The 22839-nt window shown below is 46.2% G+C and overlaps 1 protein-coding gene and 3 pseudogenes across 1 annotated transcript; 2 read left to right on the top strand and 2 right to left on the bottom strand.

The window, feature by feature from the left end:
* Positions 1 to 70: 70 nt before the first annotated feature.
* LOC110349336 (sperm motility kinase 3A-like) lies at positions 71 to 5887 on the top strand. The gene is made up of 3 exons (XM_021258818.2): positions 71 to 1613; positions 1901 to 1977; positions 2304 to 5887. Exon 1 carries the CDS (start codon positions 179 to 181, stop codon positions 1187 to 1189), a length of 1011 nt encoding a protein of 336 aa, XP_021114477.2. The 5' UTR covers positions 71 to 178; the 3' UTR covers positions 1190 to 1613; positions 1901 to 1977; positions 2304 to 5887.
* Positions 3535 to 7156, bottom strand: LOC147821757 (endonuclease 8-like 1 pseudogene; annotated as a pseudogene).
* Positions 7157 to 7419: 263 nt separating this feature from the next.
* On the top strand, positions 7420 to 8321 carry LOC147821756 (epsin-1 pseudogene; annotated as a pseudogene).
* Positions 8322 to 8348: 27 nt separating this feature from the next.
* LOC147821755 (ATP synthase F(0) complex subunit C2, mitochondrial pseudogene) lies at positions 8349 to 8851 on the bottom strand (annotated as a pseudogene).
* Between the last annotated feature and the right edge of the window lie 13988 nt (positions 8852 to 22839).

Here is a 22839-nt window from a genome sequence, read left to right as displayed (position 1 = left end):
TGGGCCCATTGGTTCCGCTACCTCACAGGACCCAGTGTGAGGTCACAGTTGTTAGCTATATAAGGCCGAGGCTCAGGTGGATCGCTTGTGGGTGACGTAGGAGTCGGACGGCGAGTGTTGGTGGTGATTTGGTGATCGGGTTGGTGGTGTGGAGAGTGGAGCTTCTGTTTCCACCGAGATGTGGCCTGTGTTTGGTAGGGGTGAGGGACCACCTTGGCTGGGCCTCTCCACCATTCTCAGCCTCCAGGAAAACTATGAGGTGCTGGGCCCCTTGGGCCATGGCAGGTTTGGTAGGGTCTCCCTGGCCAAACACCGTGGCACAGGGATGCTGGGCGCCGTGAAGGAGTTAGTGAAGGCAAGGCAGCCAGCATTCTACATTGTATCAGAGGTGGAGATCCTGAAGGACCTTCAGCACCCTAACATCGTGCAGCTACTGGAGGTCATCGAAACCTACGACAAAGTATACCTGGTCCTAGAGTATGTGATGGGGGGAAACCTGCGGCAACGGATCCTCAGGACTGAAAACCACAGGCTGCCGGAGGAGGAGGCCCGAGGGATATTTCGAGATATCGTGGGAGCCGTGGATTATTGTCATACCCAGGGAATTGTACACGGGGACCTCAAACCCCAAAATGTTTTAATTGATTCCCAAGGTCACGCCAAAATCTGTGACTTTGGGGCGGGATCCAGGTGCTTCCCTGGGAAGAAGGTGATCATGACTTATGGCACTCTGAAATACTGTGCCCCAGAGCGGCTCTTGCGTGGGTGGTATACAGGCCCTCCCCTGGATGTTTGGGCCCTTGGCATCATCCTGTATGAACTGCTCACAGGGCAGCTCCCCTTTAATGGGGATAAAACAGAGATGGTCCAAACTATGCTATCTGGGAGGTGCTCTTGCCCCCAGTCCATCTCCCGGGATGCCCAAGATCTCATCTGGAACCTCCTGTGCTTCAACCCCAGGATGCGGCCAACAGCGCAGCAGGTGCTGCAGCACCACTGGCTCCAAGATGCCCCTCCCCCCAGTCCTGAGCTGCTCCCTATGCCCCCCCAAATGGCAATCCTCAATGATCTGGATGGCATGGGATTTAACCCACTGAAGGTCATCAACTCAGCGAGGAGAAAGGAGATGGACACATTCCTGCTGTTGCAGAGCCAGGGACTCCAGGGGCCGCCCTTAAGGATCGGGTGAAGCCTGTGTGTGCACCTGAGGATGAGGATCCAGATGAAGAAATAGCATCACCCTCAACAGCTCCTGCACCCTCATCTCACATCCCCCGGAGGAGTGCCAGTGCACCTGTCACCTGCACGGGCCTCTTATTTCCTGGGTTGGAGCCCACAGGAAGGCAGGGCAGCGGAGACTCCCAGTCACCCATTCCCATCCCCGGGACCCCAACTCCCGGCATGTCCTGCCAGCCTATCCCTGCCGCTCCCAGGGTGTTCTGCCAGCCTGGCCCTGGGGCTTCCTGCTCTAGCTCCAGCCCCACCTCCACCCCTAGCAGCAGAGGGAGGCGATGCTGGAAGGCTCTGAAGAGGAGCATCAGAGGCTGCCTGACAGCCCTATGCTGCTGCTGCCTGCCACCCTCAGGGCGCCACCAACACAAGGTGGCCCCAATGTAAGTAGTACCCAGCAGAGACCCAGACAACCCTCAAGGAGGGAGGGAGGTTGAAGAGCTTCCTGTGAGTGGGCTGTGTCCTGATGATGTCTTTTCAATTGTCAGGGAGGAGAGGAAGGCAGAGGGATGGAGGAGTCATGGTCATAGGGAAGAGTCTCAGATGGACAGGAGGACTTGCTGTGGGGTCTACTGCAGAGGAGGGTGGGGGTGACCGCAGCCAACAATAGCATCTGATGTTTCCACATGTCTGCTACGTGTCCATTTCACACATCTCCTTGCATTTTTAGTACAGATCCTTGAGAAGTGACTCCATAGATGTGGCGATCCTGCTCATGGGGGATTAGCCAAGAAGGAGGAGGCCATGGTGAGTCACCCTACAGCCCTGTCTAGGGAGCTGGAGGGAAAGGAGAGGTCAAGGACACCCATGCATCCTGTGGGAGGGAGGGGGGTGTGCAGCACAGAAGGCTGTGTGGGCATCAGGAGCTGAGATTCAGTGGGAGGAAGACAGAGCAGCAGCAGGAAGGGGATTCCCTGACTTGTGTCCCTCTGCCCCAGGGAGGCTCCCCTAGGACCAGGGAGTGCTGGGCACCTTGGAGCCCCCAGACCACAGCCTCCCAACTGGGTGCACGTAGATGTGGGGGCCGGGTGAGGGTGGGCTTTGTTGATCACAGCTGTGACTTTATCCCACAGACCTCCATGGCCTGGAGCTTCTCTCTGCTCACCTTCTGGCACGTCCACATGTGAGGGCTTCCATTAAGAAGCCACCGAGTTGGTGCTGGAAGGACATTGAGCCCAGGTGAAGAGAGGCAGTACTGCCTGTTCTGTGGATGGGGACACTGTGTTGTTCCCCCGGCCCTCGTGCAGAAGCCTAGACTCGGCCATGCCGTGAGCAGCCCAGGAATATGCAGAGGCCACACTGATCCTCTGTCCACTGAGTTCATGGTAGGAGCCTCCCCTGCCCAGTCACCAGACAGGTGTGTGACAGCGTCTCCACATCATCCCAGTCCCACCCACGGAGCATCCTGGCCCAGATATCAGCGCAGCCCAACGGACCTGGTCCTAGGCCCCGAGCCCCATAGCTAACATCTCTGTGGCCTCCCCACCTCCTCCTCTGTCATTGAGGACATGGGTGGCCCCAGCCCAAGGCAGTCTGCTTCCAGGACGTCTCTCAAACTTGGCCTGTCTTTTCCCCATGCACCATCAGCACTGTAGAGATTCGTTCATGGCACAGATGTCGGGGACACTCAGAGCCAGGACAGTGGTGCGGGCACTACAGACACCAGTGGTACAGGCCCAATGCTGAGGGCTTCTGCGTGTGACAGCAGGAGGGGGCCACAGGATTGAAGAACATGGAGACAGGCAAGGGATCAAGTGAGGCAGCTTCTGCCCCAGAGCAGCTGGCTGAGGATCGATTCAGTGCCAACAACCAGAAACAGCTCTGCCATGTGGCCAGCACAGTCAGCAGAGCTTCAGCACAGTGACGCTTGTGATCCTCTGAGAGTGCTCAGTGCCCAGTGCTGCTCTTCCTCTTCCTGCTGTCAGGATCACCGGGGTTTTATGCACGAGGAGCGTGAATCATGGAGGGATAAGGTGAAGTCCCAGATTTCCACAGCCAGAGCAGGGTAGAGCTGGGATTCCAGTCTGGATCCCACAAGCTCTCAGTCATGCTGTCATCTAGCGAGGAAGACAGACTAGGGCATCAAACCAGGAGAGGCAGCATTGGCACCAAGAGGGCTGTGTTCATAGCTTTCCAGGCTGTGGCAGGACACTTGACATTCATCAGCAGAGGTGTCCGTCCAGGGTAACTGTGTGCTTGGGGCAGCACAGCACTTCGTGGCAGGAGTGTTGGAGGAGGAAGCCCCTCACCTCCTAGCACCTGGGAAGCAGAGAGTCAGGAAGAGGCCAGGTACCAATATCCCTGTCAAGGCCACACCCCTGACCTCTCAGGCTGCCGGGCTGCAGTCATCTCAGGAAGGTGTCTCTGGGCCCTTGGCATCTTAGGAGGGGCCTTGATTGGAGGTGGAAGGTGCTCCATTCCGTCCACAGGTGCTGGCTGATTTCCTGGGATTTCTTTTTTCGGGACCTGGCCCCATTGTGGGCCAGGGGCCCGGATCCCCATGGAATCAGATGGTGTGGCCATTCCGGTCCAGCGCGGAGCTCATGCCCGGCATGCTATAGCACTCCAGCCAGGCTCTGAAGGCAGAGAAGACTTCCTCTCTGTGCTCTGGCCCATAGCCTTTGCTCCCCAGCTGGACCACTTCCTTGGGCACTGAGTGGCACAGTTCCAGCAGGTCCAGGTTCTGCAGCTTAACCCTGATCTTCTGGCTCAGAGTGAGCTCCGGGCTTAGCTGGTGTCCCTGCAGGGCCTCCAGGACTGTGCACGCCTTCTCAAAGGGAGGGATCCTCAGCTGCAACAGGATCTCTGCTCCGAGGTAGTTGCTAATGCCATTGAAGAACCACTGGTCCGGGAGGGCCAGATGGACCAGTTGAAGGCCTTGTCTGCCAGGTTTCACAGCACATTTTCTCTGAACTATTCATTCTCCAGGCGGACACAGGGCCCGAGGTCTGGCTGCTACTTGCTCACTGGGTCCCAGTGGCCAAAGCGCTGGATGACTGGTTGTCATCATCTTCCCCCCCGGGCACCAATGCCATGCTTTGGTACATGTATCTCTGGCGAGATGACACCTGAGCCAGCCCGGCTCCCCCTTGGGAGGATGGGGTGTCTCTCCACAGTCCTGTCTCCAGCTCAGCAGACACCACACCGTTGCCCTGGTTCTCAGGCCTGCCATGCCCAGGCCTCCCCTGCCCCACTCTGGGCCTCTCTAGCAGGCACAGGAGTGAGAGATGCTCAGCCCACTCAGCAGACACCCACCAGGAGGAAGAGGGCTCCCAAGCCCCAGGCCCCTGGCTCATAGGAAGGGCTGGGTGAGAGCAGGACAGAGGGCACAGGGAGGGGAGCAGAGCTGAGGCAGCCAGGTGGGAAGTGAGAAGCAGAGGAGCTGCCTGAGGGGACGGGCAGGCCCCGAAGTCTGCACATAGAAGAGGGGCTCAAGATACTGCCTCATGTTGCTGGACTCCTCACTACAACCCTACGAAGCTGGCCAGGCAGTTAGGCTGCAGGCGATCAAAATTCAGAGTTTATGTGACTTGGACTACATTGGTTCATTTGTTCAAAGGAAGAGAACACAGAGAAGCCTGGTCAATCTTAATACTATCCCTGAGGGAATTTTTTTAAATTCACCAAGGCAAAGCTCTCTTAGCCAGAATGTCATTCGAGGAAGAATTTGTGATTTGACATGCAAAAGCTTTCTCCAAATTATCAGTGAAGCACCAATATCCTGATTTCCTTGTGCTTTTCTGCGAAGTTGTTACAGCAGGAAAATTATGGCTCTGCATTATTTTAGAGACACGGGTGAAGAATTTTGGAATCATGTACTGTGTAAAGCTGTGTAAAGCCGATATGTTATACTAAATCATGAGAGAGTCTAGAGAATCGCTACATTTTGAGCCCAATTTGAATCTTTATTGCCAGCGACTGAGAGTGCTCATGCTGGACAAACTCTCGGTGATGAAAATGGGCTTGAGAGTCTCCTTTAGGCGGCTCTTCTAGTTGTGGAGGGCTCAGGGCGAGGGGGAGCACAAGCGGAATCTCACAGGAGCTGAACTTTGCTAAGCTAGTGGGGCCGGGGAAGTTTCACACAGTTTAGTTGGAACCAACTATCACACAGGTGCAGAGCGTTCTGTTCACAAGGTTGTAAAGATAACGCATAGCGGCAGACTGCTCTACCACATCGGAAGGTCACAAAGGTCACATATACTCGCTGACTCTTCTACCAAATGGGAAGGTTACAAAGATAACATAGAGTGGTAGACTGCTCTACCAAAAGAGAAGGTTTTAAAGATAACATACGGTTTCGGAATGCTCCACCACATGGGGTACAGTAGCATCAACTGAGGGGGCTCCCAAGGGGTGAGGGGGAGGCAACCACCTGGAATCTACAAGAAATGGGGGGAACGGTGATGAGGCACAAAATGGAGTCAGGTTGGCTCTCACAGGTGGATGATAAAATCTTCAGAATTCTAATTAAAGATGTAAATAGAAGATGCAAAAAGTATAATATGATTGCAAAACTTTTTTAATAAAATAAAAATATTTTTTAAATTTTTTTATTTTAAAATTTTGTTTAATGCCAGTTTTTATTTGGCTGTATATACAATTTAAGCTATTAAAATTTGTACAATATTTACAAATTAAATAATCATCTGAAACTGTCTCCAGCAACTCTGTAACACCAAACTGAGGGGAAGAAAGACAGGGGCAAGCAGTCCTGGGCTCCCATGTTCCCTTCCTGTCCCAGAGCCTGTTCTAAACTAGAAATGCCAGAAGCCAGCACTCATGCTCCTCCTTCCTGGGGTCAAGCATCAGAATTCCAAAAATTGATTTAAGCCGAAAGCCAGTAGGTGAGGAAGTTGCTCCAATCCTAACTCAAGAAAAGTCCTGCAGGCTCAACAGCGGCTTTCTTGGATTCTGGGTTGCAGTGGTTGAGGAGCAGGACGCCAGCCCTGAGCCCTGGTGCAGCTGGGCAGTGGCTGCTGGGTGAGGTGGCTCAGCCTCACTGGAGAAGCTGCTGGGGAAAGGGCCTGGGGGAGAGGCAGGGTCCCTCAGTGCTGCCCTCTTGCCCCCCCCATTTCCCTCAGATATGTGGTTGCCAGGAAGATGTGGAAATGCCAGAGGGCATGGGGGCACAGCTACCGCCACAAGGGGCTTCTGGGAAGACTGAAGTATGAAGAGGAGATTGGTACCAGTCTTGGCCAGAAGGCCAGCAGCAAGTTCCCGTTCTGCCTCCAGCCCTTCTGGGATCCACACTTGGGAATGGGAGCTAATGCTGTCCCGAACTGCAGCATGACCCCTCACACACAGTAGGACTCTGAGGAGCTGCCCTTCCCCCAGAAAGGGTGGGGAAGAGGCTCTTAGAGGCTGAACCTTCTGCCTTGCCAGGCCTAGCCAAGCCCTAGCACAGCACAGTGCTGCAGAGGTGGAGAGGACAGCAGAACGGACCAGCATCCCCATGGGAGTGGGGCCAACAGGAAACAGCCTTCTTTCCAGCTGGCCTCAGGAATGCCGCTTCCTCTTTGTCAGAGCTGGGGTTAGGACTCGCTGGTCAGATAGAGGGAGCTGGCATCTGGTGACAAGATGCGTTCAAGTGAGGGCTGCAGGGCAGGACTGGGGCAAAGTCCCCGGGCAACAGGGGACTTGAGCTTTTGCAGGCGGCAGCGGCAGAGCTCTGCAGCATCTGGCTGTCCATCCTCCGGTAGCTCCTCGGTGCCCACCGACTCGGGAGCTGGAGGCTTTTCCGTTTCCTGGGCTGGGATGGGGTGGTGTCCCCAGAAGTGGGAGTGCTGGTGGAGGCCTCAACGACCCCGTGGAAGCAGTCTCTTCCATGGGGCTGACTGAAGTGTTGGGCCGGGAGCCTGTGCCCCAAGAAGGCTAGCACAGTGAGGTACTGGTTCATCCACATGACGGCGTCCAGCAGTGTGCACATGTTGCGCAGGCTCTGCAGCCTGGCCTCCAAGTGCTGTTACTTGCGGCCTTCCAGAGCCTGAAGCTCCTCTGTGGTCAGCCCAGCAAAACTCACAGGGGCAAAGGCATAAGAGGAAGGCAAAGGGTGGAGGCAGGGGCATGCCCATCCAGGGAGGAGGGAAGGGGAAGGCCATGTCAGGTATCATGTACAAACGGGCCTGACATCTTTTCAGCTCACTCCTGCACCAGCCTCCAAGCGTGGGGGTGTGGGGGAGGGGAACACCCATGACTGCTGCTGTCCCTGCAGCTGCCCCTGCCTTGGACTCCTGGGGGGGGACCCGCTGTCCCTCCAGCTGCTGACCCCTGGGGCAGTCCAGCTCCCATGCTAGCCTCTAGGGACCCCTGGAGGTCTGCTGCCTCCAAGGCCCTCAGTTGACCCATGAAGCGGGACACCAGTCCCCGCACCAGGAGAGGCGCCCAGGCCCGACCCATGGGGACGCTCCGAGGGCGTGGCCTCCGTCAGCAGACTCCAGCCTCGGATCCCTGGGCTCAGGGCGCCAGCCTTCTCCAACCTGTGGGGAGGGTCACCTGCCAAGCCGAGCACCAATGGCACTGCAGGAGTACGGGTGGGGGGCTTTGACACTGAGCCTGATGAGTTCTCAGACTGTGACCGAGTCCGCACGGCCCTGCCAGCCTCGGGGAGCAGCACGGAGGAGCTGGAGTTGCTAGCAGGAGAGGCGCCCAGGGGCCTTTGACATGAGTGGGGTGTTGGGCTCTTTGCTGTGGGGAGCTCCCACCCTCATCCCACATGTCCCTCACATGGAAGAACCCAGAGTCGTTCCTGGGCCCCAATGCCGCCCTCATGGACCTGGACTCCCTAGTGAGCCGGCCACACCCGCACTGCCAGCAGCCAAGGCCTAGAACCCCTTCCTTCGGAGTGGAGCCCTGGCCGCTGGCCCCTCCATCACCAGCCCCTTCCAGCCAGCACCCCCTGCCACACTCACCTTGAGTCAGCTCCACCTCAGTCCTGTGCCCTCACCCTGTCCCGGGCTCCGCCCACTGCCATCTCTCCCCTTGTCGCCCCCTGCCCCCAACACTAACCCCTTCCTCCTATGTTTTGTTTTATGTTTTATTTTTTTCACTTTATTAATACAGTGTTTATTTGTCTTCCCTCTGTCAAACCCTGAGCTAGTCACGCTTCCAGGCAGCCTGGGGAAGTGTATGGGAGGGGAACACATGGGCAGATGAGACACGGGAGAAAGAACTAGGTGAGGGGGAGAAGGGATGAGAAAGGCCACCATCAGGCAGAAGAGCCCCATGGCCTCTGAGAGGGCGAAAGCCAGAATGGTGTAGGAGAAGAGCTGCTGCTTCAGAGAAGGGTTCCTGGCCTAACTGATGTGAGGCTCCCAAACACAGTGCCAATCCCAGCCCCAGAGCCAGCAGCCCTAACTGCGGCAGCCCCAGTTCCGGGGAACTTGGCTGCTGTGTCCATGTCCCTGGAAGTGATGCTGGTTTGGAAGCTGTGGCTAGGGACGAGTGAGGTCAGGGCATGAGGGACTGCAAAGCTGCAGAGGCCCTCATCTGTCAGTGTCTCTGGTCTGTCCAGCACGACCGCAGACAGTGGCTGGCTCAGCAGCGGGGAGGTGCTCCGGACCACAGAGGGGCTGGAGATGGATCTGGGGCAGGCGTACATTTTCAGGGGCAGAGGGGCCATGGCAGGAGAGCTGCTCCCAGGGCTGAAAGACAGAGCTGTTTGTGTAAATGAAGAGCACTGTATTCGTGTTGATTTCTGATTACACGACATGCAGATCCATCTCATACCCTTGGTGTAGGGCCATGCTTGGGTCCTGAATCGTGTCATTCTGACCCTGATTTTCAGGCTAGCTTGTGTTTAGGTCCATAGCACGGTCCTGGAATTCTCCATTGGGCCCATACATCTGGGAATCAAAAATTTGGGAAGTCAGAAATTGAGAGTTTGCAGTTTACTGTTTCCTTTTTCTTTTCTTCAAACTCTAGGCCAGGCTCGTGGTGAGCCTGAGAAGAGGTGTGTGCCACGAACATCGCACCTGGGTCAATACATGCTGAAGGTACATATATCCTCTATATGCATAGAGGCATCCTCTGGCTTCCCTGTCTGTCTTTGAGTTGGCTCAAGGCAAAAGGACAGGGACCAAGACAGAAAAAACTTGTCCTGACCAGTACAGATGGCTCTGTGCTAATTTCGTAGTCTTGGCCTGAAATATCCTCAGCGAGGTGGGGTCACAGGGGATCCTGGATGCATCCAACAGGGAGGTGTGCTTGAGGTTGGCTAAGCGGAAGTCCTGGCTCGGCCTTGGCCAGATTTGCCTACATTTCAGGGCCACCCATGTCCCAAGACACTACCTGCATGGCCACAGTCACAGGCTGTGTGGCAAATATTCAATAGTCCACATGAGAGGAAGCAATTTTCCCTCTCTCTGGGTTCATGCTTCTCCATTACTAATCATCAGTTGTCATTTTCTTACTTTGCTTATTATAGGAAAATTAGCAATTAAACCAAAGCAAAATGAAACATTACAGATTCCCATATTCCTACCAATCAGAATGTCTATTTCCACGCTTATCAATATTTTTATGTTTCTATGGTCTCACACATGGTTCCTACAGGTCGGTCCTGGAGGATCTGCCAGGTGCAGGTGAGAAGAATATGTGTTCTGTAGTGGTTGAATTGTTCTGTAGGTGCTGGTTAGGTCTGTGTAGTTTATGGTGTTGAATTCAAGTCACATGTTTCCCTGCTGATCTTCTGCTTAATTGTCCTGTCTACTTTTGAAATATCAAAATTATCAAATTCTCCAAGTTTTGCTATTAAGTTGTCCATTTATCCCTCCAGTTATGTGTATGGTAGAACTCTCTTATTATACACATGCATATTTATGCTTAGTTTATCTTCCTAGTACACTAATCCTGTTTTTATTGTAAGACGGCTCAGTCTATCTCTACTAAAATGTATTGTTAAAGTTTTGTCTGATGTTACCTACTATAGCCACTCTGGCATTCTAATGGGTGTTTTTTGTATGATATATCCTTTGTCATTCTTTTTCTTTCAACTTGTTTTGTATCATTGAATCTAAAATTTGTCTCATGTAGACACCATAAGGTTAAACTTTTCTTTTTCCCTAGTGAAACAATCTATGTCTTTTGGTTAGATTTTTTGATCCTTTTACATTTAATATTATTGTTGACATTTAGTTCTATTATGCTTTTTTGTTTTCTGTATATCTCTTTTGTTCCTGTTCCTTCTTTAATTCCTTTGCCTTAAGTGAATATTTCCTAGTGTACCATTTCATTCCCTTTAATGATTTCTTCACTATTTCTTTTGTTATTTTTTTTAGTAGTTGCTATAGGACAGTGATGGTGAACCTTTTAGAGACTGAGTGTCCAAACTGCAACCCAAAACCCACTTATTAATTGCAAAGTGCCAACACTGCAATTAAACCTGAATACTGAGGTTTTAGTTTAGAAAGAACAACTCAGACATGAACAACTCTTGTCTTAAAAGAAAAAACCACAATAACAGAGCTTTCAATGATACAAACAGCTTTATATTGAAAGATGAAACTTTCATTTGGCATGCTCTTGCACAATTAATGTGATCTTTGCTGCTGTATGCACGCTGATAATTTGTCAAACCCTGCCAGGTACATTGGGGTGGCCCTGGAAATGCTCTCCCATGGCCATTCTTCGGGGTTCTCTGCACCCTTGTGTGACACATGCACAAGACAGGTCCCTTGGAGGAAAGACTTCTCTGAAGGGCCAGCATGTGTCCCCTTCATTGTCACTGAGCCATGTGACTGGTCCTTCCCTTTACCAAGTGCAGGGGACCCTCCCTGGCCATCCAAGTGTGCTCCTCACAGCAACTCCCCCCGGCTGTCTTTTATTTTCCATTATCATGTTTCTGCACACTTCCCATGCTGCCTGTGTGTTTAAGGACAGAAAATGTGGACACGGATGTTGCGTGTGTACTGCGCTATGCCTGAGCCCTGGAATGCCCAACACATGAGCTGCTGTGACTCTGAGGGTTTTTCTGAAGAAGGAGCAAGCTTTTGCCTTTCTGTTATTGGGCCAGAAAATCAAATGGGGAAACATTTCAGCCCAATATCTATCCAGCTATATATGATTTACAGTCCAATTTGATCAATCTTATAATTTTCTATATTCAAACATTTTGAAGTTTGCTTTTAGTAATTGAGTATTATAATAAGCTGGTTGTTTTTTCAACTTAATTATTAAAACACAACTCTGCACAGAACACATTGCAAGTGGGAGGGAGTCCTGTGACTAGCCACCCAGCCTGCCTTGCAGACAAACCTTAGCCTGTGACCGTGGAAAAGGCTGAGCCCCTTTACAATACTAAGTATCTAAGTTCTGCTACACAGGTGGCACTCGGGGTGCTCAGTGTCTGTCCCCCGCCATCCACTAGTGCTTCCATGTGGGCAGGGAGCAAGTGCCTGGTCGCACCTATGGCCCAGTGTCCCCGGACCCACTCGACCGTAGGTTTATCCACACTCGCTTGTCTCCTGGGTGGAGCCTGACCTTCCTGCCTCACCCAGCCTGCTTTGCTTGGCACAAGAGTTCGGGGACCAGGTCAGGTTGCAGACTCGCTGGCTGGGGCCTGGCTTTTGTCCCTGGCTGGGGCGATCCTCCTGCCTTGGCCTCTGGAAGCTGAGCCTTCCTCGGTGCCACCGTTCCATGGAGACCTTGGCTCCCCTTGACATCTCTCCTTCTTTGATGATTCCCCAGCCCCTGTTCTCCTGTGACCCTATGGGTCCCAGATTCCACTCCTGAGCAGCAGGACCCTGCTACTGGGGACACAGGACATGGGACCCACGACACAGGATACACAAAATGCACCATCCCGTCCCTGGGGACGAAACCTCCCCTCCAGGCGCCCTGGAAGGATTAAGGTTGGACCATGCCCCACACCCCCAGGGCCTCCATTTGTAAAATTTTTAGACAGGTCCCAGCTAATTTGCCCAGGCTGGGTTTGAACTCAGGATTCTCCTGCCTCAGCCTCCCAGAGTGCTGGAACTGCAGAAGTGAGCCCCACATCTGGCTTGGGCCCTGAGTTCATCCATTTACAAAATCAAAACCTGTGCCAAAGATCGGTGTGTAGAAGACCTGGCAGTATAAGATGTCAGTTTGTTCTGGGTAGAAACATAAATGTGTTTTCCTCTTCCTCCTCCTCTTTCATTTTCTACATGTGATTTCATACAGATAATATAACATTTATAATAAAAATGAATTTTCTTTATAGGTACAATAATTTGATAAAATATACACATGAATTGACACATTATCCTCACCCAACATAGGGCTAAAACATAATGATAGTAAGAAGTTTCTGCCTTATTTTCAGTGTAATTTATAAAATATTTGTTTCTGCTTTTGAATATGGACAGGTGAGGTTTCTTTTGCCAGCTAGAGTTATATTCATTCTTCCCCTTCATACTCTATCAAGTTAACCCTCAGAACCATTAAATTTATTGGGCAAATTAAGATTAAAGTGAGTATTTCATCAGAGTATTACGCTGCAAAGAAATGAGTCATTTTTACTTACAAGTTAATATTTTATTTGAGGGTAACTCTTCAAAGGGACTGAATTCACTTTTAGAGTTTGGGCATTTTAAATTGAGGCTCTTAGGGAGGGAGGAAACCCGGCTGACCGCCCTCATTTTCTCACTGAGTTGCCCTTCCACAGGACACTGATTTGCATGAGGCCAGGTTGGACACTCAGCCTCCCAAGCCACAGCCCTGTGTCCTCCACCCATGACCTCCCTTTTATGTCATGAAAACAGTGACTGCCCCATATTTACAGAAGCCAACATTATGGACCCAGGCCCGTTTGGCCTGCTGTGCAGTCTGCCTGTCACTAAAACAATAATTTTGCCAAAGAGTGACAGTTTCCTTATGAGCTGGTCACATGTGAGGTGACAGGAGACTGCAGGTAACATCGATGGGTACTGGTGGGAAGTGGGGTGATGGAAGCCTGGGGAGAGGTGATTGGAGGTGAAGTGCTTGGTAGTTTTTGTATAAATAATCAATTTTCATAATTCTTCTTGGGAAGCATTCAGGAAGTGGTAGCATCGATGTGACTTCAGGGTGGAGATTTGGGTCCTCTGACGTTGAAAGCTCACCCATCAAACACCTGCACAGGCCCCATGTGTAGAGTCAGGTTTCAGTAAGAGTGACCTTCGAGCTCCTGCAAAATAACCCAGGCCACTGTTAGCAAAGCTAATGGGTCACTGATAATATACCAGCCAAATATATTAAAGTGGCGATTATTAAAGCAAACTAAAAGCAAGCAACTAAAAAATGAGGTTGGGGCCGGGGATGTAGCTCAGTGGCACCGCGCCTGCCTGGCAAGCACAAGGTCCTGAGTTAGATTCCTGGTACCTAATAAAAAAAACAACCCACAGAAATGGGATTGGAGGTTTGTTAAGGTTTCCTGCAGGTCCAATGCCCCCTACTATAACCAATCAGGCCACTTCTTGCTGAACTTGGGCATAGACCTGGGTTGACTGAAACCGTTTGGCCCTGATTTAGACATGCCTATGCCTTTCTGGCCAGAGACCTAGGACTAGTGATCTGGAACTGAGAGGTCATTCTTGTTGTTGGACAAATAGGACATGGGAAGGGGCAGAACTAAGTCCTGGACAATGGTTGAAGCATGTGAGTATCATCCTAAGAAAGAGGCACCATAAGTCTGAACGTGAAAGCATCTGTATGAACTCTGAAGCAGAAGCAAGAGGCCATGAAAGCCAGAAGGAACCCAACTAACCAGTCCATACAGGGATCCTCTCTTTCCATGGGCACGGACCACTCTAAAAGAATATTCAGATGTAGTGAGTAGCCACTCTTTTGTCTTTACCAACATGGAGGGCCCTCGTCAGCATTAAGAACACTCACCTTCTGTGCTGAGGTACCTGGCAGGAGGCCTCTGCTTCCATTGTCTTTCTGAGTTCCCATGAAGAACAGTCTCCACTGTCCTTGGGCCATAAAACTGCTCCTGTCTGTGAGCATCTCCAGGTCTGTTAGACCAGCACGGGTGGAATAAACTTGTTCGGTCACTGCACATGACCGCAGACAGGTTCTTTAGCATGATGAGAAGCAAAGTGGCTGTGTTTAAGGCTACACTGCTACACTAGACATCAGAATTGTCTGGCAATACCAGATAATACTGCATAGTCTCCCAGAGATGAGATAATGCTCCTCCATTTGCTTCAATAAGAGGGACGGACACACAGTGAAGACTGCGGACAGGGTGGACTGGCCTAAAATAAACTTCTCTGCCTGTTATAGCAACTCACAAAGTATTACCACCCTCGGGCACTCGGGCACATGGGCATCCCTGCATCATTGATCCACAGGGTAAGTAGACAATGGTCTTCTCATATTACCTACAGTTTGGGTTAATACTCTGGGTTTTACTCCTTGTCTTTTGTGGAAATAGATCAAGGGCTTTCCAATTTCTTGGAGACCCAGAGCAGGAGCAGCAAGCAACTCTTCCTCGATGACCAGGAAGGCCTGATGGCAGGCATGATCCAACCATGTGCTGTGTTCTCCTTGAAGAGCTGCACAGGGAGGATGGTTATTAGTGCAAAGTTGGGGATTCTTTTTTTTCCATTAAGTTTATTGGTACATTTTAGATATAAAATACAGTTACATTCATCATTGGGATCTTACATGATGTATCTTGGTTCTTATTTTTTCCCCTTCCCCTGCCCTCCCTTCACCCCCTCCATCCTTCCCTATTTCCAGAGACTTTGTTTCCGTTTTTTTCTTTTTTCATATTTTTTCTTTTTCCTTCTTTCCTTTCCCCTACCCTCCTACTTACCCTACTCCTTTAGAACTTTTCTTCCTAGTACACAATATCAATTATATGTTTTTTAAATTACAATATCAAAATTTAGAGGGCATTGCCACACATTTTACAGAATTTAAAAGGATATAGAAAGCATATTACATAAGTTTCCACAGAAAAAACTAAAATTAGCTGCTGATGTAGATGATGATGATGATGATAACAATGATGAAGAGTAAGTACTATACTCCAAGGAACCTGACATGCTTATATGCATGGGTAAGTATTTTAGGAAAGTCTTTTACTGGGTCCTCTAAATAGTAAGTGGCTGGTGGTTGAATTTGGGTTAAATAATTGGAGCTAAAAGTATGCTGGGAGTATGAGTTGTGAAAATCCTGCTGTGTATTGTGAATCTTTAGAAGGGTAGAGTATGCAGGCAGCATTTCTGAAATTTACTTGACTTCAATACCTTTCTCTTGATGAAAATTTATTGGATAGGTCAAATTACATTCATTTTATAAGATAACTAAAGATTTTGGCCTGTGGTTGTTTGACTCCTTATTGGCAAAATGAGATTCTAAAAGGATGTTGAACTTTTTTTATCTATCTATCTATCTATTTATTTATTTATTTATTTATTTATTTATTTTTGGTTCCGGGGATCGAATTCAGGTCCTTGCGCTTGCAAGGCAGGCGGCTAAACTACTGAGCTAAATTCCCAGCCTTTTTTTTTGCCAATTTAAAACATGGTTGGAAACAAGAGTCAGTGTGTTTATTGCACTGGACCAAACTATAGTAATTAACAGTTATGCAATAGAATAAAGTCTTATTCTTAGTTGGTCTTACACAATATCAGTAACTTCCAATACCTTTAATTTTCAGCTTTGTCCCTAAAGATTTAATCTTTGTTATTCTTAGTCTCATCTAAGTAGTCTTTGACTTGGGTGTAATAATAAGAAAAAAATGTAAATACAGATCATACTAAGGTCCAAATCAGGTTTTTAAAATAATAGACACCTTAGGGTGCCTTAGTTTGTGTATGAACACATTCTTAAGAATATATCTCACTTGGGGCAGTGAAGCTCAGCTGGTCCCAGCACCCAGAAGGAAGCTCCCTGCCTCCATCCCAGGCTCCTAGGGCAGTGAAGCTCAGCTGGTCCCAGCACCCGGAAGGAAGCTCCCCACTGCCATCCCAGACTCCTAGGGCCAAGAAGGTGAGCCAGTCCCAGCACCCGGAAGGAAGCTCCCCACCTCATCCCAGGCTCCTCGGGCAGAGAAGCTCAGTGGGTCCCAGCACCCAGAAGGAAGCTCCCTGCCTCTATCTCAGGCTCCTAGGGCAGAGAAGCCCAGCAGGTCCCAGCACCTGGAAGGAAGCTCCCCTGCTGCCATCCCAAGCTCCTAGGGCGCAGAAGGTGAGCTGTGTGGGCACCAGAAGCAACCCCCCACCCCCCGCTGTGGAAATGAGAAGACACATAAACAAGCCTCAAAAACAGACTTCCAGATCACCTACAGTAACCCCACAGGGAAATGAGATGGAACACTCTGATACTCAACAACCTGGACTCTCTGAACTGGCAACAAAAGAGGATCTGGGAAAAATGAAATCAGAAATAATTACTCAGATAACAGCAAAGATTTTGCTCATGGTGCAAGACATGATTAATAAATCTAGAGAGGACACAGATTAAAAAAATAGAGGATCTGAGGAATATGATGGAATCTCAACATAGGAAACAAATGGAATCCATAAAACAGATACAAACAGATTTCCAAGAGGTTAAAAACTCCATCAAAAGTCTGCATAGCAGAACAAACCAATGTGAGGATAGAATTTCAGATATGGAAGATAAGATTGCAATTAGTGAGGAGGAAAAGAAAAATTGCTTTAAAATTGTAAGGGAACATGAGAAATCAATCCAGCACCTGCTAGACAATGCAAAGAAGAATAACATAAGACTGACTGGAGTCAATGAAGATAGAGGAGAGAGTGAAGATGACATAAAAAAAACTGTTCACAGAAGTGATGGCAGAAAACTTCCCAAGGAGGGGAAAAGAACTTGACATAAACATAAGTGAGGCATATAGGACTCCAGCTAACCTTAATCAAAAAAATCTACACATAGGCATATAATAGTTAGGATTCCAGAAATCCAACAGAAGAATAAAATTCTGCAAGCAGTGAGAGAAAAGAAACAAATCACATGTAAAGGAAAGCCCATCAGAATCACAGCAGACTTCTCAATGCAAAAGGCAAGAAGAGCTTGGAGTGATGTATTTCAAGCCCTAAAGGAAAACAGCCTCCAACTCAGATTGATGTACCCTGCAAAACTATCTTTCAAAATGGATGGAGAAATAAGATGCTTTCTTGATAAAGAGCACCTCAGGAACTTCATGAATACCAAACCGGCACTCCAAAAATTTTAGACAATCCCCTAGGAAAAGACAATGAGGATCACACCCCCAGGAAACCCAGCAGAATGAATCCATCGGGCATGACAAATTAAACACAAAGAGGGAGAATCCAACAAAAAGAAAAAGTCATGACAAGGCTTTTAAAACTTTTGACTTCATCTCCCTAATGAGTGTATAATTCAGTCTTATTATTGTACTGATTAGTATTTTTCTGATTCTAGAGTTGCACACCTTTCCTTGTGCTGTACTGGCTGTTTATCATCTTATGTCTACTTTTTAATTGGGTTGTCTATTAATGAGCTCTAAGAATTCTTTATATATTCTGCTCATAGGTTATATGCATTGTAAATATGGTCGGTTTAAGGACTACTTTTCATTTTAATGATGTCATTTAAAGTACTAAATTTTGATGGAATCTTATTTATCAAATTTTTTCTTTTATACATCATGGCTTTTGTATCCTAGGTAGTTCTTGCCTACCCTGAATTCATAAATATTTTCCCTTATAATTTCTTCTTAAAGTTGTATACTTTTAGGCTTTCTTATTCAGGTTCATAGATCCCTTCAAGTTATTTTCATGTATGGAAAAAAAGGGTTGAGGTTAACTTTTTATACAGAGATACCAGGTGTTCTAGTACCATTTGCTGAAATCACTATCTCTTCCTCGGCTCTTGAATCGAGTTTATATTCTATAAAATGCTAATGTTAAATAATCTTTCAAAACTCAGTGGACCATATATGTGTGGTTCTATTTCTAGATTCTCTGTTTTGTTCCAATGATCTATATGTCTTTCCTTACACCAACACTGCCTTGATTACTGTAGCTTTAGAAGAAGTCTTAAAATTGGGTGCTAAATGTCTTCCAACACTGTTTTTGTTTTTGTTTTTGGCTTTTCTGGGTCCTTTGTACTCCTCCATAACTTTAAAATTTCAATATCCAGTTCTTCATTTATAGCAAGTATACACAGACTTGAATTTTTAAATATACCTTGTGTTTTCTAATCCTGCTAAATTCAAGTACAAGTTCTAGGGGCTCCTAGAGATTTCTTAGTATTTTCTCTGTAGATGATCATTTCATCTACATATAAAGATTTTGCTTCTGCCGTGCCAATCCTATCCTAGTTGTGTCATTTTATTGCCAGACTATTTTGGTTTAGACCTATGTTTCAAAGTCTAATGGACAGATGAAGAGTAGGCATATATGCCCTTGTTCCCCACTTTAGGGAGAAAGCTTTGTATCTTCTCCATTCATAGAAGGAGTTTTTATTGGAAGTATGGAGTACATGTCTTTGATCTGTTGAGAAGGTTCTGTTCTACTCCTAGTCTCCTGATAGCTTTTACCATGAACAGCTGTAGAATTTAGTCCAATACTTTTTCTCCAACTAGTGACAAGATCATAGGGCTTTCTCCTTTCCTCTGTTAAAATGATTACTTTTGGGGATGGATCTTCCAATGCTGAACCAACACTGCCATCCCTATAACAAAACCACTTTCTACATACTGCCAGATCTGACTTCTAAGAGTTTGTTTTGTTAGACAAATTTCTATCTATGTTCATACTTTTTTCTTCTATTATCTTTATCCAGTTTTAGGATTAACACAATGTTGATTTCCTAAAATGAGGGGAGAAGTGTTCCTTCTTTTTTCTGCTTTAATGGTTTGATATAATTTGTCAGTTAAAATGTTTATGAGCCTGCTGTTGTCATATAGGTACATTTTCAAGCAAGGAATATACTTTCTTTAATAGGTGCTATTCATATTTTATATTTCCTCTAGAGTTAGTTTCATTAATTTGTCTTCTAAATTACTTCTTAGAAGTTGTCAAATTTATTTCAAAAACAATTTTTGTAATATGCTTTCTATATCCTTTTAAATTCTGTAAAATCTGTGTTAATGTCTCCTAGATCTTAATATTGTAATTTAAAAAATGTATAACTGATATTGTGTAACAGGAAGAAAAGGTCTAAAAGAGCAGGGGAATTGGGAGGGGTAGGGGAAGGGAAAAAAGGGAAAGGAAAAAATATGGGAAGAGGAAAAAAATGGGAACAAGGTCTTTGCAAATAGGGAAGGGGGGAGGGGGTGAAGGGAGGGCAAGGGAAGGGAAAAAAAATAAGACCCAAGATACTCATGTAATGGTACAAGATCCCAATGATGAATGTAACTGTATTGTATACCTAAAATATACCAATAAAGTTAATGGGGAAAGAAATATAAAGATCCAGAAAAGACAAAAAAAAAAAGAATATATCTTACTTGGTAGTCAGTGTATGATTGTATTGCTATATACGGCCTTCTTAAATGACCCTTTTTAAACTTTGGAAAGGAATGTCCTAATAGATAAAGCCATTGGCCCATTGTGGTTTTTTTTAAAAAAAACCATTGTCATGTTGTTTCTTTGTTTTTGTTTTTGTTTTTTTCTTTTTTTCTTTTTTTTTTACCGGGGATCAAACTCAGGACCTTGCGCTTGCAAGACAGGCGCAGTGCCATAGAGCTAACTTCCCGGGCCTCGTGTTGTTTCTAATACAGTAAATCCCCAACTTACAAATATTGAGGTGTGAACTTTCTCAGATAGGAACGGACCTACCAAAGAGACTGACGACACAGAAAATGGCAAGGGGCTTTTCTTAAATGAACTGTTTCTACTTTTACAGTTACTTCAGAAAAGTGGTACAGCACAGTACAAAACCTGGCATATAGTAGATTGCATGGACTGAATTGACAAAGAGTTACTAACTGGAGGAGGGAGGGTAGGTAGGAGATGGTGGAGCTAAGCCCCTCTCTAATGGGGATTTTTATCACAACGGCCATGTTGTCATGGAGGAATTCCCTTTTTTGTGGTTTCCCAAACAAGGGTAAAATGCAGTGCATCTCTGAGGTGCCACTTAGTTGAAATACTGTTAAAGATCAACTTCTGGGCATAGCAAGTGGTATTAGTCTCACCACTGACTTACAAAAGGCAGCCATGTGCTTGGATGAAAGCACAGATAATAATCATGCAGGGGTAGCAGTAATTTTGTGTTTTGCTGTTGGTAACAATTGCAGACAATCCTGCAAAGCCATCAGGAAATCTACAGGAATTTTCTAGCATTGGAGCAGCTGCAAAGGAGAATTTTAGTAACAGACTTTTATAGTTTTGTAAGATGGAGACAAACCTCTGTTTTCTTACTGCTCCAGATAAAGCCAGTTTGAATCATGCTTATACTGGTTAGATTTTGGAAATTTGGAAATGGAGCTATTGGAATTTCAAGAAAGCTCTGTCTGGAAAAATCTATGACCTATGTGAAACACTAGTGAAGATAAGAGTGTGAAGGGATGACAAAGGACAGCACAGTTGGTGGTTCTGAAAATGAAACCCCTTAAAGTGTGCAATTCTCTGTCAAATAATTTTAAGTCAATGAAAGTGCTTAGGATTTTTTGTGTGTGTGTGTGTGTACCAGGGATCAAACTTGGGACCTTTCACTTGCACAGCAGGCACCAGAACCACTGAGCTAAATCCCTGGCCCCGGGATTGCTTTTTTTGGTTTGGATCATCTTAAATTTGTGAGCTGCTGTTTTCAGCTTTGAATTGTATCAAATTGTATACAAGAAACATACTGAAGGATGATCTGAGTGTTACATGTGTGGGTCTCAAACTAACAAAAGTATGAGCCAAGGTTTGTCAGACTATCAACGTGCATACCACAGTGAAGACACATTAATTGTGCAAAACCACACTAAATACAAACTTACATTTCAATAAAAAGTTGTTTGTGTCATTAAAAAAAAGAAAGCATATTACAGAAATCTTTTTTGAAATAAATTTGACAACTTCTAAGAAGTACCTTGGAAGACAAATTGATGAAACTAACTCTGGAGGAAATATAGCATTTGAATAGCACCTATTAAAGAAAGTATATTCCTAGCTTGAAAAGCTACCTGTATGACAACAGGCTCATATACATTTTAACTGATGAATTATATCAAATATTCAAAGCAGAAAAAAGAAGGAACACTTCTCCCCTCATTTTAGGAAATCAACATTGTGTTAATCCTAAAACTGGATAAAGATAATAGAAGAAAAAAGTATGAACATAGATAGAAATTTGTTTAACAAAACAAACTCTTAGAAGTCAGATCTGGCAGTACGTAGAAAGTGGTTTTATTATAGGGATGGCAGTGTTGGTTCAGCATTGGAAGATCCACCCCCATAAGTTATCATTTTAACAGAGGAAAGGAGAAAGCCATATGATCTTGTCACTAGTTGGAGAAAAAGTATTGGACTAAATTCTACAGCTGTTCATGGCAAAAGCTATCAGGAGACTAGAAGTAGAGCAGAACCTTCTCAACAGATAAAGCCATGTACTCCATACTTGCAGCAAAAACGCCTTACATGAATGGATAAGATACAATACTTTCTCCCTAAGATGGGGAACAAGGGCAGATATGCCTACTCTTCATCTGAGGAGTAAACTTTGAAACATAGGCCCAAACCAAAGTAGTCTGGTAATAAAAAGAAACAATTAGCATAGGATTGGCAAGGTAGAAGTAAAATCTTTATATGTAGATGAAATGATCATCTACAGAGAAAATACTAAGAAATCTCTAGGAGCCCCTAGAACTTGTATTTGAATTAAACAGGATTAGAAAACCCAAGGTGTGTATAAAAATTTAGGTCTATGTATACTTACTATAAATGAAGAATTGGATATTGAAATTTAAAAGTTATGTAGGAGTACAAAGGACCTAGAAAAGTAAAAAGAAAAAGAAAACAGTGTTGGAAGACATTTGGTACCTAATTTTAAGACTTCCTCTAAAGCTACAGTAATCAAGGCAGTGTTGGTGTAAGGAAAGACATATAGATCATTTGAATAAAATAGAGAATCTAGAAATAGAACCACACATATATGGTCCACTGAGTTATGAAAGATTATTTAACATTAGCATTTTATAGAACATAAACTCAACTCAAGAGCAGAGGAAAAGATAGTGATTTCGGCAAATGGTACTAGAACCCCTGGTATCCGTATGTAAAAAATTACCCTCAACCCTTTATTTCCATACATAAAAATAACTTGAAAGGATCTATGAACCTAAATATGAAAGACTAAAACTATAAAACTTTAAGAAGAAATTATAAGGGAAAATGTTCATGAATTTAGGGTAGGCAAAAATTTCCTAGGATACAAAAAACATGATGTATAAAAGAAAGAAATTGATAAATGAGATTCCATCAAATTTAGAACTTTATAATGACATTATTAAGAAAATAAAAAGTAGTCCTTAAACAGACCATATTTATAATACATATAACCTAAGACCAGAATATATAAACAACTCTTACAGCTCATCATAGACAACCCAATTTAAAAGTAGACACAAGAAGATGATAAATAGCCAGTAGAGATATATATTGCCTTATCATTGTCATGACTTTTTCTTTTTTTCAGATTCTCCCCCTTTATGTTTAATTTCTT

This window comes from Heterocephalus glaber, unplaced genomic scaffold (genome assembly GCF_053883595.1).
Source record: "Heterocephalus glaber isolate CG9 unplaced genomic scaffold, H.glaber_assembly_v1.0 deba00001707, whole genome shotgun sequence".
In the NCBI taxonomy this organism is placed as follows: Eukaryota; Metazoa; Chordata; class Mammalia; order Rodentia; family Bathyergidae; genus Heterocephalus; species Heterocephalus glaber.
This window is presented reverse-complemented; position numbering and strand designations above follow the sequence as displayed.